Source organism: Drosophila bipectinata, chromosome XL (assembly GCF_030179905.1).
Source record: "Drosophila bipectinata strain 14024-0381.07 chromosome XL, DbipHiC1v2, whole genome shotgun sequence".
NCBI classification, from domain to species: domain Eukaryota; kingdom Metazoa; phylum Arthropoda; class Insecta; order Diptera; family Drosophilidae; genus Drosophila; species Drosophila bipectinata.
Genome location: NC_091734.1, coordinates 15,141,988 through 15,158,478, shown reverse-complemented (window position 1 = coordinate 15,158,478; position 16,491 = coordinate 15,141,988). Strand labels below are relative to the sequence as shown.

At 41.6% G+C, this 16,491-nt stretch overlaps 2 protein-coding genes across 5 annotated transcripts in view; one reads left to right on the top strand and one right to left on the bottom strand.

Annotated features, from left to right (window-relative positions):
- The window catches only part of LOC138926147 (uncharacterized), a 57,888-nt gene that overhangs the window by 28,530 nt on the left and 12,867 nt on the right, over nt 1–16,491 (top strand). The gene's annotated exons all lie outside the window — the stretch shown is intronic.
- Nucleotides 2,269–16,491, bottom strand: part of Dop2R (dopamine D2-like receptor) — a 41,939-nt gene continuing 27,716 nt past the window's right edge. Inside the window, exons 4-11 of one of the 4 annotated variants that reach the window (XM_043209844.2) lie at nt 10,141–10,250; nt 9,823–10,075; nt 8,310–8,608; nt 6,713–6,768; nt 6,466–6,661; nt 5,381–5,515; nt 4,564–4,664; nt 2,269–4,501 (exon numbers count right to left, since the gene is read on the bottom strand). In XM_043209844.2, the coding sequence (XP_043065779.1) occupies nt 4,290–4,501; nt 4,564–4,664; nt 5,381–5,515; nt 6,466–6,661; nt 6,713–6,768; nt 8,310–8,608; nt 9,823–10,075; nt 10,141–10,250 (1,362 nt within the window). In that variant the 3' untranslated portion in view covers nt 2,269–4,289. Of the gene's footprint in view, nt 4,502–4,563; nt 4,665–5,380; nt 5,516–6,465; nt 6,769–8,309; nt 8,609–9,822; nt 10,076–10,140; nt 10,251–16,491 lie in introns of all 4 variants that reach the window. The other 3 variants (XM_043209841.2, XM_043209843.2, XM_043209842.2) reach the window with 3 other exon arrangements.

The window sequence follows — 16,491 nt, the reverse complement described above, 5'->3', positions numbered from 1 at the left end:
TATCTACAGTTGTAGTAGCTGTAGCTGTATCTGTATCTGTGGGCCCTGCCCGCACATATATCTGTATCTGTGTAGTTGTTGTACTTTAGCTCGTGCAATCCAAACGTTAATGGTCTGTCAATTATCGCCACCCAGTGAGTGTAACGATAAGATATCGCCCCCAGGCGCAAAACATTTCATACGCACTGTCCGCTTGCCCCTCTGTCCGTGTGTCCGTTTGTCCGTGTTCGCCTGTCCAGTGTCTGAGCCTTCCAGTTGCCTCAACACTTTAGTACATCATTTAGTTCGAATTAGTTATGGACATAGAGCACACAACTCTCGAATAGCCGAAGACGTACAATCGAATGGAACAACTTTTGCACACCCACAATAACCGTTAGAAATTCCTGAACGAAGGCGCCACTGCTTGTCCATGTATTTGTTATGTGTGTGTGTAGGTGTACGAAGGGAGGGTGTGTACTGGTGAACGGCGACAGGATCTGGGGTCAGGGTTCGACTCTGGTTGCCCTTTTTACATTTGTATTTATAGTCAGGCCAAGACACAGCCCAGAGACGTTGCGGAGCCCAAGACGAAAACAAAATTGGCATTTACACCGAGAAAAATATGCGGTGGGTGGCTATTTTTAGGGTTTATTTTTTTAAACAAAGTCTAAATTCAGTTACTCATGTTATACATATGTATGTATATCCTACTACTGGTTTTATTTTTATTTGAAAACTACGTTTAAAAAGACGGACAAACTTATTTGTTATATGGAATATCATTTATTTCCTTCATTTAAATATAAATATTTCAACGTTTTTGAAATACCTTTAAAAACTGCACATTATTGTTTTTTTTAAATTTAATTTTTAGCAGTGCACATGCCAGTTTTATGGAAACGGATAGACTGACAAACGGACAATAATCTCCTTTTTGAATATAGTTTACGCATATAAATAGCTTGAAATACAGTTTATAGTTTCTAATATTGAGAAAGTATCTTTTATTGGGCATGTAATTTTTGTGTCAGTGTACCAGGGCATTTCATATTAAGACACGGACAGCGGACAGACGGACAAACTCACTTCGGTAGCTTCTCGTTCTCATTCTCATTGTGTGTAGTTTCTGGGGACGTGGTTGTAGATATGTCTCTGAATTGTTCCCCACAACAGCCCCATCCGTCGACTGTTTGACTGAGTGCCCATTAGACGATGACGAGTGTGGGTAGAGGGGGCGAGATCCTGCGAGTCCTGGCACATCCTCCTTCGCCGTGCGCTTATCTATTTAGACTCTTTTAGTTACGGTTTTGGTTTTCCCTGGCCGTGGGTTTCGTCTCAGCGTCGAATTGATTTCAGCGTCCTTGTTTGTCTTGGGCGAGTACTGCGAGTATTTTTATTTCCTTTCATGCTTATTGGAATTTTATTATCAGCTCATATAAATGCAATAAAACGCTGATATATAGCCGGAAACAAAGAGTGTTTTACTTACCCGAACTTGAACTTTAACCCAAAGCACAAAGGCCCCTTCTTCTCCGAAAGTTTTCAATAGTTTTTGCCTTTCATATATTTTCAGATATTCTTTATTTATTTTATTTCCTGTTTGGTATTACATTAAGTTTTCTGTTATCCTTTAATCATGTTATTTGCTATTATTACTCTCATTAGCTATTGTGTAATTATCCTTGAAATAGTTTGCCTTTCTCAGAGCTTAGCCTACGTTTCAATTAGTTTATAATTCATAACTTTTTCTAGTAAAAAAAAAATGATAAAAATGATAAAAGTAATAAACATTGCTTTAAAATAGTTTCATTTTGCTAAATATCAGGCATATACCTTCATATGCTTAGTTGGTACAAAGATCCTTTTTCGCTATGTGTATATTTTGATGTTACGGAGGGACCTTACGAGTATTATGTTTTTTTATATTAAAACCACAAAATAACAATAACAGATAACAATTTAACGATTCGGGAACTCAAGCTACGATTTCATTCATAAATCAACGTTATTGAGTCTGATCTTTGTTGTTGTTCTTCTTGTTTTTGTTGTTTCTTTTTGTTGTTGTTTTTGTATTTGGTGTACGTATATCCTTTGTTTATATATATGTATCTTTACCGTTAATTCAAGTTGCAAGTCGCACATTTACCAATTATTCTATAATTAATAAGCGTTTTCTTTGGAAGAACCTAACTTAGGAGCATTTCTGAAAGTTGAACTGTTATTTGTTAAGTCTTAATCCTAGTCTTAATTACCCATTTAAAAAAAAAAACAATTTGCACTCAGGATATATTCACTCACACACACATTCACACACACATTACATTTTTTCATATTTTTTTTTTTGTAGGAAAGTATAAAAAAACAGTTGAGCTTTTCTTACTACAAAGGGATTTTCTTGGGGTTGTGGATGGGAGAGGGGGTCTTTATAGTACTTAGATCCTAGACAATATTCATTCATATCATATATGGAATTTGTATAAAGTATTACACGTGTACGAGTACGATTAAGTATCTATTAATTATTTGTCACATAGAAACAGTTAAGAGGACGGCCGTTGAAATCAGGGACCCAAACGCCCCATCGATGCCCGTGAGCACAGGTCCTTGGTCCTTGGGATGCAGATCCTGGTCCGGACCGAGAGCAAGGGGCATGCTCCCCCCCTTATTCGGGACTTGCGCCAGGGGCGTCGGGATCGGGGTTTCGGTCCATGTTTCAAAACTCATCAGTTTTGATACTGCACTATTGAGTATATAACATATATATCTTCTGTCTCCTCTATATATTACCGTAGGTCTTCAGCTGGAGCTAATTGCTTCTAGCAATCTACATACCCTGATTCTTGCCTTCCCTCCTTATCCTTATTCTTATCCTTATCCCCTCTTCTCTACTACAGACTATCTGATATAGTTTACGAATAGTTTATATCGGGTTTTGTGTCCGCGTACTAGGTACGCTGTTCCTTAAGATCTTACCTAGAACTAAGTGTCTAGCCTATGTACGAACTCTGGTTTTTAAATGCGCATACATCGTTTGTCTCCCACCATGCTGTTTCTCTCAGTGTGAACTCAGATGAACGTAAATTTGGTGCCTCGGAAGCGGAGAGACGTCGAGGTCAGGGCCCCCGATTTCTAGTTTCGATTTGTGGGGCTCATTTGGTTGTGGTGTCTTCTTGTGTGAGTGAGTGTTTCGATAACTGTCGATTATTTTTCTGTATGCATTTTGCCAACAGCTCGGGCTTACCCGAAGAACTCCCAGGCTTTGGCGGCTACATACACATTCATTCCATTGAAAAAATATCAGTAGCTAGGGGTACAAATGGCCATCGATATTCTATCGACTGGCTGTCGGTAATCTATCGATTTTCACCAAAATACTTCCCTGTCAAAGAACTTTAAACAAAAGACAGATCTTAACCTACTTGGATCATTCGTGTTAGTGTTCTGTGCGTGTTGTTGCTGGCGAGCGCTGACCTCAAAGTACCGCTTGTTGCCTTAATCTATCGATATTCGATAACTAACTAATACACTAATTATCGATACCAATTATCGACACAGGACTGCTCCCAGCAGAGCCACATGTCGTTCTTTTTAGAGATATGGATTTCTTTACTACACTTAGCTAGATTTTAAGCTTACTTTTGTTTTCCTTTTTTGGGTTTTGGTTTTTTGGAAAAAATGGGGCGGGTGGGGGCGTGTCAGAGACTTGGGCGGCAGGGGGTGGGGTTGGGAATACACTTTTGCCAGCTGCTCGTGATATGTCCGGAATTTCGAGAGCAGCCAACAAAAAATAGCACTACGTCTCTGATTAAAGCGAACCGTACATCCTAAGTGCCAAATAGCTGATTATACGAACTTACTTCTAGGTTTTTCGTCTTGGAGTCCTTGGAAGGGGCCTACTTTTTCTGCCTGCTTGGTTTCTTGGGCCTGTGTATAATATACTATATATATTAGGTATTTCGCTAGTCGGGTTAGCTAAACGTAATTGTTTTAAAATTGTGCCTAGCCTACAGCTCGTTAAGTTCTGACACCGAGTTCCTTAGTCGATATATACAGGATCTATTTACATAAAATAGCTAAACCGTCGAGTATACACATACGTACTTAATGCTACTGAAACAACCAACAAACGTTGAAATAAACGATAAGTAATTCAACACAAAACCCAAATGCCTAATTGAGTGGCGAGTTGAGATCTTAGTGCTTCTTGGATTGCTTGGATTTTTGGCACACTGCTCCGTACTCCGTACTCCTCCGTGATACAACATCCTTTGATCCGCATGGCTCTCCGCATCCAGGGGCGTTTGCAATCACCCCATGTGCATGATCTTCTTGAAGGCCTTGCGGAACTCGGGGTTGAATATCGTGTAGATGACCGGATTGACGAAGCTGTTGATATAGCCCAGCCAGGTGGTAAGCATGTAGGCCGTCAGACCCGGGCGGCAGTCTTTCTTGAACTTGGCGCACATGGCGTCCATGATGTTGCAGCTGAAGAACGGCAGCCAGCAAAATAGGAAGACACCTGGTTTTCGGTTTCCCAAATTATACACGACTCTGCTATTTGGGGGTAATGGGCAAACTTACCCAAAACTATGGCCAATGTTTTGGTGGCCTTGCGCTCCTTTTTGGCCGACGATTTTTCGCGTTTCTTTTTCGAGGCCTTGTGCACTTTGTATATCGTGAATCTAAAGGAGCATTGGATAAACACGCAAGGATAATAAGCCATGGTAAATTGTATATTCAAAAAACCAAAAAAGCAACTACATGAGGTTGAATGGATTTGGGTCAAGACGACGTGGTTATACTCTATCAATGCTATAATGTTCACATATGTATTATTTCTCCTACATTTTAGTTTAATGAGAACTATAAGATATAGTCAACTGATTCAAAATTCTTCTACTGGTATACTTTCTTCAATAATAGTATGAATATTTTGAGCCTAATAACTTAAAAACTAAAAGCTTAGGAATGAAAATAACGGACAGATGGGCACGTGGAAAGGACTTTTTGGCAATAAAAGACAGGATCTATAATTTTTAACCACCGATTAATAAGTCGAAAGTGTAGAACATTTTGTTAAAACTGTGGCCCTACAACTTAAAGTTTTACAGACTAGCGAGATTAAATTCCAAGTAAACGGACAAACGGATATGACGATAGTTCACCAATTTTAACCATCGATTATTAACTAAAATATTTGGGAGAATATAGCTGGAAATTTGACAATCCAGCAAGCCTAAATATCTCTACATCCGTGCAGGATAAACCTCTTAACAAATCTGGAAAAAATGATAGGGTATAAAAACCAGCAAGGATAAAAACCATACTAGGTAAGGGTCAAACTAATAACTGTAATTAGGGAGGACGAAGGCAAAGGCGATGGCGATGGAGGACTCACCTTGACGCCTGCGAGTTCTTCTTATCCTTGCGCGAGGACGTTTTCGATGTGGTCGATAGCGTTGAGTCGTTGCGTGCCAAAGTCATGGCCTCCTGCACTCCGTACCGGACAAAGGACAATGGCTTCATGGCGACGCTGTAAACGGGGAGTGGAAAAAAGCCGAACAACCGGAATCAAATCGCAATCTCGGGCGGGAAATAGAGGTATTATGGCACTATTTTTGGTTTGCCTATTTGTGGTTACTGTTTTTTCGTGGGGAGTTAGGCAAAGGTGTTGCCAAAGTGCTGTTTTCTAGGTATAATTAGTAGTGAGTGGTAAGTGTTGGTCTGCCAACAGACCAGGTTGGGAAGTTTTGGGAAACTAAATCAGTCAACTAAACGGCATAAAATGGGATTAATCGATCTGTACGAAAGGTATATACATACATATATATATATTTTCAGGGGCTTGCAGGAAAAAAAGACCACTTAATGGTTTCTGAAGTTCCGAAAGGGTATTTTTAAGGTTTTAGGTTTATTTAAAAAGGAATACCTTTAAGTGTTAGCTTAAATAGTTTAGAGAATAGTTTAAGTTTAGAATGCCTCTCTATACTTGTTGACGATTTAATTAGAGATAGTTTAAATTACTTTTAAATAGTCTATTGTATAGAAATTATTTATTATTAGAGGTTGACTTCATTTGATTTGGTTGGAGTGTTACATATATTTTTTTAACATTTAAGGAAGTTTTTAAATGCATTTTCTTAGAAAAGCGATAGCTTTATGCTACAGATTTTTAAATACAACAGATTCCTAAGATATTGTAAAATTTATTCCTACAAAGTGTAGGTGAATATTTTAGGAGAAAAGGTTTAATTTTTAGTTTCGGAACTTTAGTTTCGGAGAATACTCTTGATGGGCAGAACTATTTTATAATTAGTGAAATAGGAGATCTTAGGAGTCTTGTAAAAAAATACTTAAAGGATAAAAGGAGTTTTAAAGGAGTGGGCTTGGAACTATGTTGGGATAGGATTAAGGATGGTTTTAGCCTTTATTTAAAAGGATGTATGTAGTATAAGCAGGCCACTTAAGAGAAATGGCAAATACCTGGTGTTATCGACTGCGACTGACCTGAGGGCGGCGGGGTCGCCGCGCTTCGGCGAATCGTCGGCAGTGTTCCGTCGGCTGCTGACGCTGGACCGCTGCAGGGTGGCGCCACTGGGCAGCGGACTGTCCGGCGGCGAGCCGCTGCTGGGCGGCGCCGCGGAGGCGGAGGCGCCGGCGGAGGGCGGAGCGCCCACGCCTGCAAGGACATCGTCAACGTTTGAGGCAGCATAACCAGAATCATGATTACCGTTCGGATCGGCGACCACCAGTTGGGGCTGGGTGGTGATTTGGGCCACGACGCTGCTGCCGCGCGGATGCGGATGAGGACGAAGGAGTAGTTGGCAGGGTTTTGCACGGTTTTCCAGTTTTCACACGGTAATGCATCCAATCACGGCGAGCACCACCAATCCATCCATCAATCAATCAAGCACGCAAGACACAAAGACACAAGGGGGAGAGAGAGACAGGGGGAAATCAATTAATCGGCCTGGCAAGATTGAGTTTTAATTAAGTGTTGCATTAATTGAATTATTCAGATTTATTTTTCTCTGCTCTGGCTCGGTGCTCCCTGCCTCAAGGATCTGGAGGTCCTTTCAAAAAGGATGGCAGAAGCGGTGGAGGAGTGGAGGAAAAAAACGAAACCCAATCAAAGTCCCCAAACCCATCTTAAACCGTCTCTTTGTGCATCCGCTGCTGTCATTAACGGTTTCGTTTCGAGTCCTTATTGGATTAAGGATGCCATCAGGATGCTAATTGACGGCGCTTAATGCTCGCACTCAATGGCGGTTTCGGTTTCGGACATCGCACCGAAGGACTTACGCGGGACAGCCGTACCTACTATACAGGATGCCCGCTGCACTATCTTTTTAAATCTGCCCACTATGGAGTGTGAAGGACTCTCTACTCCTTTCTTTCTTTGCTCCTCTTGCAATTAGATTGTCAATTTCCTTGGCAATGCAGTTTACTCAGCAGAAAAAACTAGGGAACAGAAACCATATACCGATTGGTTTATCTTCTACGTGTCTGTGGCACGTGCCAGGGCGGCCTGCGCCACTGGCGGCGCCAGGGTTGCCAGGTGCCGTCTCGAAAAAAAGGTTGCCAGGGGCCGGGAAACTGCTGAGCCCAAAACTTTTCATCGGGGTCATCGTCGTAGATAGCCAGAAAAACAGAGACTGCCGTCCATTAGGCCGAACCCCCTGAAATCCGTCTGCCAACTGCATTGCCAATTGGGAGTAACACCCTAACACCAAGGGAGTATATAAGTATTTTGGAGCTACATGACGGGTTATAGCTTTAGTTTAAATTTATTTATCATCAGTGACTATTGTGAACTTAATTTTTTGCGCGTTTAGCTTAAAGTCCCCGTAAGTTGATGTATTTTTTAAAAGAATTATTTTACTACTCCAACTATGTGTCAATTTCAATTATTTTAAAAGAATCTAGGAATAATATAATGTATTTAAATAATGTATATATTATAACATTTTCAAATGCTTTTCAAAATGACTTTTTAGCTCGAAATTTTTGAACGGAAATGTTTTAAAATTTTTTAATAAAATTAAGAAATAAGAAAAACTCTAAACTTCAAGTTACAGTGCAAATATTTGAAAGATATCTTTTTATTTGGTTTATAAAACTTAAGGTTTTTATTTTTATGTCCCTCCGATATGCTAAATTTTTAACAACCAAATATAATCTATCCACTACCTTCACTTCATTTTACAATTTTATTTTAAAGAAAATATAGACTTAATAATTGCGGAAATATTATTAAAAGGTATCTGAAAGTCGTTGCGGACTGCCAGCTCATGTTCGAATAGAAAATATCCAAGTGGAGTACTCACTTGCCCGTCTCCTCGACAACGGTGGCCAGCATAAACTCGGTGGACTTGTCGTTGACGATGACGTGGCAGTCATCGATGTCCGGAGAGATGGCGTTCTCGTCCTCCTCCTCGTTGGAGCCGCTGGCCGTGTTGGTGGCCGGCTCGTCCGGCATGATCCTGCTGGCATGCCGACTGCTGTCCAGGGCCGTTTCGGCCAGTCGGCGGGTTTGGGCGATGTTCTCGATGACACTGCCGCCGGTCAGCTCCGAGAGGTGGGGCTTGCGGGCCGCTCGTTGCTTCCGCGCTCGACTCCGCAGGGCCTTTTGTAGGAGCAGCAAAAAGGACCAAAGGACCCAGGGACCAGAGAGCGAAGAGGTTAGTCATCCAGTCAGAGAAAAAGTCAGAGAAATCATAGAGGGAAAAAATGGTTAGAACGTAGGATTAGGGCATGACGCTTGCTGCGCTTGCATCCTCCGGATACATGGGTATTCCCCATCCCTCCCTCCACCTCAGCTGCCTAGATAATAAACGCAAACAAAGCTTGGCCCAATGATTCTTGGCCGGATTGCAAATTGCGATTTTTGCAGGCATCAGCAGGACTTACAGTGCCAACGATATTGATTCCGCCACGCACGGGAATTTATATCCGATTTTGATTGGCTGCCACTGTGGCTTGTGGCTCTGGTTTGAGGAAAGGCCTCTGGAAAGTGGAATACAAAGCAAATCTTCTCCCTGAATGGGTTTTTAAATGATATTGATTAGGGTAATAGCTATTGGGTTCTTTTTCAGGCTTGGCTTTTAAATTTTCATTCTCTAAATGCTTTAAAGTATCTTTAGGGGAATTGCTTTTTACGACAGGGTAGGTCCTTTTATTATTAGAGGAATCTTACAACAAAGTATATTTCTAAAAAAAAAACCTTTCGAACCTTTCATTATTAATATAAAATTTTAAGCTGAAAAATTATTAAGTAAGCCTTGTGGTTATTCGACTTTATATCTACTTAGACTACGTATACCTGTTGGTACCTGGCTGATTGGAACCCCGTTTTTTTCACTATCATCCCTCCGTACAATTTAAAATTGGACAAATTAAATACAAAGCTTTGTAACATCATTGCCTTCTCGAAAAAAAAGTAATGATTTACTAAATCAAGCTTTCAAAGGGATTTGCTTTTAACATAGAAACTGACCAAAGGTCTAATCCTTCGAGCGAATCCCTAAGGAATTTTCTATTCTTATTAAATGATCAAAGTCTTAAAAAAGTCTAGAGTAATCATGAGCCTATTTACATATACATAGATCTAAGAAAATATGCTATCAAAATCCAGAAAATTAAATAATTAGCCCGAAATCATGAATTCAGGGATATTTTAAGGCAAAATTGTTCCTGGCTTATTAAGATTGCAAAAGGCTCCTAAGAACATTTTAAAAGTTCCATTTTTAATAGTTGACAAAGCTTTGTTTAGAAATGAAGGTCTTGATTTTATTTTTTTTTTTCTTTAGAAAATTAAACAAGTTTTATAACTAATCTTACCTTGAAAATATTCCAGTAGAGGAAAACCATGATGATGCAGGGTATGTAGAAACTGCTCAGGGAGGAGTAGAGGATGAAGTCGGCATTGTAGAAGGCGCAGACATCCGGCTCGCGATTGGGCGTATTGTTCAGGCCCAGAACTATTGGCGAGCCTATGGCAGCCGATATGGCCCAAACCAACAGAATCGTAAGGCAAACGCGGCGGCTGTTTTTGTGCTTGGCGTACTTTATTGGCTGCGTCACAGCGATGTATCTGCGAAATAAACATAAGCCCATATCTTGGAGATAACTAATAAACAAAGTAAAGTAAAGTCCTACCTGTCTATGGAGATGGCAACTAAGTTGAATATCGATGAAGTAGAGCATATCACATCCATGGCTATATAGAAATCACAAACAACGTCAGGCAGGGCCCAGGCTCCATTTACCTAAAAGAGAAAAAGGTATGCATGGGGAGTTACTTAATCGATTCTACGAGTTGTCTTTTTCCTTTGTTGGAATATCAATAACAATATTTTGGCCTGCTGCTGCCACAAATTAGTTTTGAGACTCCAGCCAGACTCCATAAAAACCCGAACAAAAACTCAAGAAATAACCAAAGCCAAACAATTTGTAGCACACACGCACACTGAGAGAAGAAGGATGTTGGGTCCTTGGCTGGCCTATGTGTGCGTGTGCATGCCTTCATTCTGCCATTCATTGATTCATTCATTCAATCCTGCTTTTTTGCAGCCTTTTCCAATCGGCTTGCCTTTAAAGTAGGCAAACAGAGAGTGAAACTCTAGCCGGGTCTTAGCCAGGCTAAGAGTGTAAAATATTTCCACGCACCCTGCCACACTCCGGCGTGAAAGCGAAAGCGGCGCAGGAGTGTATGCCAGACTCTCGTCTATATCCTGGGCCATTAAGGGGCGTACGAGCTAAGCGAGCATAACAAAAGTTGAGCTCGTCCAAGGAAAGTGGCAAAAACTTTTCGATATAAAGACACACGCACGAATGCTCATCCTCCCCCAAGGACTGTACTCTCCCCCCGCCCAAAAAAAAACCCGAACAAACACACACACATACACAGCTTTCTGCAAAAAACCATTGTCAGGCACATTACGTATACGCAGCGTATGCCGGGCGTTTTCTGCTCGCCTGCCTGCAACTGAACTATAATTTATAATGTATTTTTTCCAAGGTATCGACTGGGTTTTTCTGCGACTCCCACTACTGTACTATGGAGTAAGTAAATTTCTTGCATTTAATGGTTTTATTTTTGTATTCAATGCCACAGACAAAATGTAACATTTGTCGAATTATTTATGGCTTAATCTTTGCGAAAGTTTGCTTTGAATTCCATTTTTCCATTGAATTTCCTTTTACTTCAAGCTTCGTTGGATTTTTTAATATTTTTTCCAATTTCTATTCGCACCACATCCCTGGCAGCTCCACCGTCCCGCCACCCGCCGCCCGCCGATTGGGGATAAAGTCTATTCAGTCTTTTGAGTTCCAGGAGTATTGTGTAAGCGGTTTCCAATTCAGCGAAAGTGTCTCTCCCTCGTCTCCGAAAAATGTTCAATTTATGTATATTGTGAGCATAAAGGCATTTAAAGTCAGCTGGCTCTCGTTTTTTTCCTGGTTTATTTTAGAAGCCAAGAACGCCAAGAATAGGAGGCGTCCTGGCCATGTCCTGACTGCGTCCTGGGCCATATCCTGGCTGTGGCAACGGCAGCAGGGCATAAAATAAATAAATTTATCTATTTGCACAGTCAAAGGCTAGCGCACACACAAAAACCCAAAGGGACAAAGCTTTCAGATTCACTTTCTCCCCTCTCTTTCTCCTTTCATTCAGCTATCTCTGTCTTCTCCTCTCAATCCCACTCACACACACACACACTAACACACTGACACAGACACACAGAGGATACGCAGACAAAGGCAAACAAACAAACAAACACACGTAGCATTTTGATAATTGAGCTTCTGGTTTTTATAGTTTGCACACTGATAGGGAAGCGGGCCAGTGGCGGAGTCCGAGGGGGATCGTCCCCCCAGATAACTTATTAAACTAATTGCATTTCCCTTTTTTGGCCCAAGTAGTGGACCTTATCGGGCCAGAAGAATGCGAGCCAGTCCTCAGCCCCCTCAGCCCACGCCCCTGTGCATCGATTTGATTGTGTGCATAGGTACAGGTTATATACTCTTCGGCTTTGCCACATTTTTCGGGTTTTTGGGTGGGGCGAGGTCCTTTTATGTGGGAAAGTAACTATTTGTACAAATCAGAGAAACAGTCACGGGTATGGGCAGCAGGTCCGGGAGCAGGAGGCGCCTCCGAATTGGTTGCAAGTCTGGTCTTGAAATCTACTGGGAATCTTTTCAACGATTCCAATTGAAACCTTCAGTCTGATAGATTTTCCAAGGAAAGCGAAGTCTTCTGGGAAATGATTTGGGATTTTTAAGGATGCTTAGTTTTTGAAGTTGAATCTTAATTCAATTTTCTCCAGACAGATTGTTTTTTTCAAGATAAGTGGCATGGGAAATATATATTTTTTTAAAACATATATCCTTTTTTTGAATTGAACTAAAAATGTTCTTGAAAAAATCACAATATGTTTAAGAAGTTTATTTAAGGTTTACTGTAGAGCCTTTTTAATTTAAACCATTCTTGGGTTTTTGAAAGTTTTTAGCAGAAAAGATGCTAGATACTGTGTTATATAGTTTTAAGCACTATTTTGTCAAAGAAAGTAGTGTTTTTTATATAAATACTTTGTTAAAAAATATAAGAGTTTATTTAAAATAGCTTAATATATATATTTAAGTTATTATACATTATTTACAAGACATTTTAGGAAAGTGATTTGATATCCTATTTATATTCCCAGAAAACTACTTCTCCCCTTGATGCTTGCTCTTAGTTTCTGCTCCAAACAGGATTAGTTCTAGCCCTCGGCCTAATTGATTTTCTTAATGCTAATAGATTAACCTACTTTGCCATGTTTTTAATTAAAAAAATAGAGCTCTGGCCAGAAAGTAAGCTGGCCTGGAGTGGCCGAACGCAGGAGAGCCTCCTCCGCGGCTCTGCACTCAACAAGTTCAAGTCGAAGGACGCGTTAATTAGCCGCCATTAAGGCAGCTCTCACCGGGGATACCTGGGCCTGCCTCAGACCCCAACCAGCCTCCACCCTGGCCCCCTCACAGCCCCCCATCCAACACTCGCTGTGCATATTTGTTTGTTTGTATTTGCTTATAAACATTTGGAAATGGCAGGTGAGGCGCCGAAGCGACGATGCGTTCGTATCTATGTACTTGTAAGTAACTGTATCTGTATCTCAGCCTGTATTTGTGCTTGTATCTGTGACTGTGCTTGTGCGGCTGCCATTTCCTTTACGCCTGTCAATTGCGCATTTTATTTACCAGCGTCGATTTATTTTATTTTATTTTACTTTTCGCTGCTCCCCCACCACACCAGCGCCCGGCTGGGTTTTATTTTTGTTTTATTATTTTTTCTCTGAGTGCTTTTCGAGTGCGAGGCAGCGGAAGTAATGAAGCGAAAGCGGAAACGAATTACTTTGTAGCAGTTGCTTGGGCCTTGACCTTGCCCCCTTGCCCCGCCACCGCCACCGCCCCCGCCCCGTCGTGTGCGTGTGTTTTCAATTTTATGCATTTTGCCAGGATACCCTACTCCCAAAGGACCCGGCGGCTCTATGGCGCACGTGTCGCACGTTTCTCTTTTTTTTTTCTGTTTTTCTGTTTTGGGTAACGCTCCTCGTTTTGGCTATTAAAAGTTTGACAGCCCGGGGCGTCACTCAAAATTGTTAGTGACTTGAAAGTGGTCCAGGCCCTCGTCCCGCCCCTCGCAAAATATGTTCATTGGAGTTGGGAAAACAGCTACAAAACTTCTCGAAGAAGGTCCTCTTAAATACGCATTTGTCTTTATGGATATATTACTTTATAAGAAGTTCTAAGTTAATTGGAGTAGTTTTTTCTTCTACAGATGTTTCCCAGTGCATCATCCACTAGTTTAGCCCTGCCGATTATCCTAGCGCCGCCAATCTTCGCCAATCCTTTTTCATTGGCAAGTCAATTAGGAGCACTTGAGTCGCCCTCCACGCTGCCCTCAAGGGCTGCCTAAAAAGGGGGCGCACCCTGCCCGGCTGTGGACGGGGTCTTTTGGCCAGACCGGCCTAGGCCAGAACGCGTGCCAGCCATTAAAAGCTTTTTAAAATTAATTATAAAACCGAAAGTAGACACGGAGAATTCTCCCCAAATAAAACGCAAAGAACTGACAACCCTTTTCTTTTATTTTTTTTTTGTTGTAATATATTTATATTTTGGTCGGAAGGGGGGTCAGAGGGGACGTAGGGGAAGGCCGGAGAACGGGTGGCTTCTGGCTTCTACTTGCCAACAGTTTTTTTGTTGCCCTGGCAAATTTAACTTCAAACAGATTTTTGATACTTCAGTGGGCAACCGCAGGACTGGGGGCGTCAGGTGGCCTGCGATGGCGGGCCGAGGAGGCGGTAGGGCCGTAGGACTTTAGGAGGGGGGCGTGGCAAGTCGAGCATGCGTAACAAATTGTGCACATTATGCGGTGCAGAAAATAGTTGCCAATGAACCACCGCCCCATTCCTCTGCCAACATAACCCACAAGCCCGCCCCGAAATCTCCTGCCAAAAAAATGTAAGTGGCAAGTTGAGAGGGAAAGTTTCCTGATTTGGGTCCGTTCGGCCATCCTGAGCTCCTTATCCTTATCCTGGCCTAAGCTGGCTAAAAAAACACCCGGAGAGTTCGGTTGGACAGCTTCATTATCGTCTCATTAGAGCCTCGTGATCTGAGTGTCGGGTTTTTGGGCTCCAACTTTTGCAGTTTTCGATTTGGGTCTCGGCCGCAGTTCAAATGTCTAAAGCTCAAAGTGATTTTGTCACTGGACTTTTCAAGGGGGTCCTTCCCACTTCAACAGGTTGGTTTCGAGTTGGAAAGCATGTGTGGCTAAGGTATTTTTGAGCTTGGCCAGCATTTATGACCCAAGGGATGTTAATGGGTTCTTGGTATATTAGTGAGACTTTTGAATAGATTTTTACTGAATATATTGTTCCATATTTTTGACAAAATAGCTCTATTTAAAGCTTAAGGATTTAGTTTTTTATTTACGCCAATAAGTTATTAAAATCATGGTCACTTTTATGATCTCACTTATGTTAAGAATCTATTCAAATCACACAGAAACATATCATACTTATTTAAGCGCATTTAAGGACCTTGTTTTTGGGGATTATATTCACATAAATCAAAGCTAAGGACAAAGGACAAACTAATTTTAGTGTTTTATAATGACTTATTTAAAATAAACTTAAAAGTAAACTAAAAGATTGGTAATGTTTATTACCATATTGCCAGCTTGTTTTTCTGAGATGCGATAATAAACGCTTCAGCGCCAACAAGCTTAGTTCGAAAACGATAATAAACCCAGCCAGAAAAAACTGTAACAGCTAAAATTGGCAAGACACTGCCAAGGCTCTCTCGTCCTTCATCCTTCGTCCTTGTCTCACACCCATCTGCTATCTCTGTCTGGAAATATGCCATAACATTTGGCTTTTTATGAATTTTCATAATTTGGCGACTGCTTAGCATAAAAATGTCACAGCAGCTGCATAAAAATGCGGCTAGGGATTGCCCATCCTTTCGGCTATGGTCTTTTTTCTGATCCTGCGGCTCCTTATTCGTGGTCTTTGCTTTTATGCCACTCGCATAATATACAAGTTTCACGTGTGTGTTTGTGTTGGAGTGTGGCTGTGGGGTGTGGGTTGTGGGGGTGTGCGCCCCTTTTTGCCTATTTTATGGCTCCCATAAAAGTTTACTTGGCTGGTCATGCAACCCAGCGAAAATCCCTTCCTCCTCCCCAAAAAAAAAGACAAAAATGGAGAGTTTTCTTAACTTAACGCCGAAGAGACTACACTCTTTTGGAAGGACATAGTCAACTAATTTTCTCGTTTAAAGTAATAATAAACTAATCGTTTAAAGCACAGGATCACATTTAAAGTGACTTAAGAAAATCAAAGATGGGTATCCAAACAGATGGACAATTGAACTAAACGGATCTGGCTTAAAGGATCAAGCAGCCATCTCTCTTCAAGAATGAAAAGGACAACCCTGCCTGAATGTATTCTTTTTAAGAAGAAACAGCATCCTCCAGAAAGAGTATCCAAATATAATGGCAAGGCCAACCGCAAAGTTAGAACTCCTAGGAGCTAAAGGATAATGGAGTGGGAGGATATGGCAGAGCAGGGAGTGCAAGGAGTGTGATGAGAGGGTCCAGGGACTAAAGGGACTGTGGGGAGCATGGGTGCTGATGACGCCGACGCGTAAAAGTCATCAAATAATTTGTTTATGTTGCCAAATGCTGCAGTCGCGCCTGGCTGCCATTTCCCCTTTTAATATTTCATGTTTGCGGAGCACGGGGTGGGCAGTGGGGCTCTTTTCGGCAACAGGGGCACAAGGGGGCGTCTATAAATTGTCAGGATACTCGACACCTGCCACCTGCAACCTGCATCCTGCAGTCTGCAGGCTGCAATTGAAATTTCTGCATTGGCGGAGGAGGTGAAGGATGCAACAGCCATAGACCATTTTGCAGCACTGGTAATAAAGTTAACGTTACCTTGGCTACCAAGGATCCTCAGGAGCGCCAAGAAG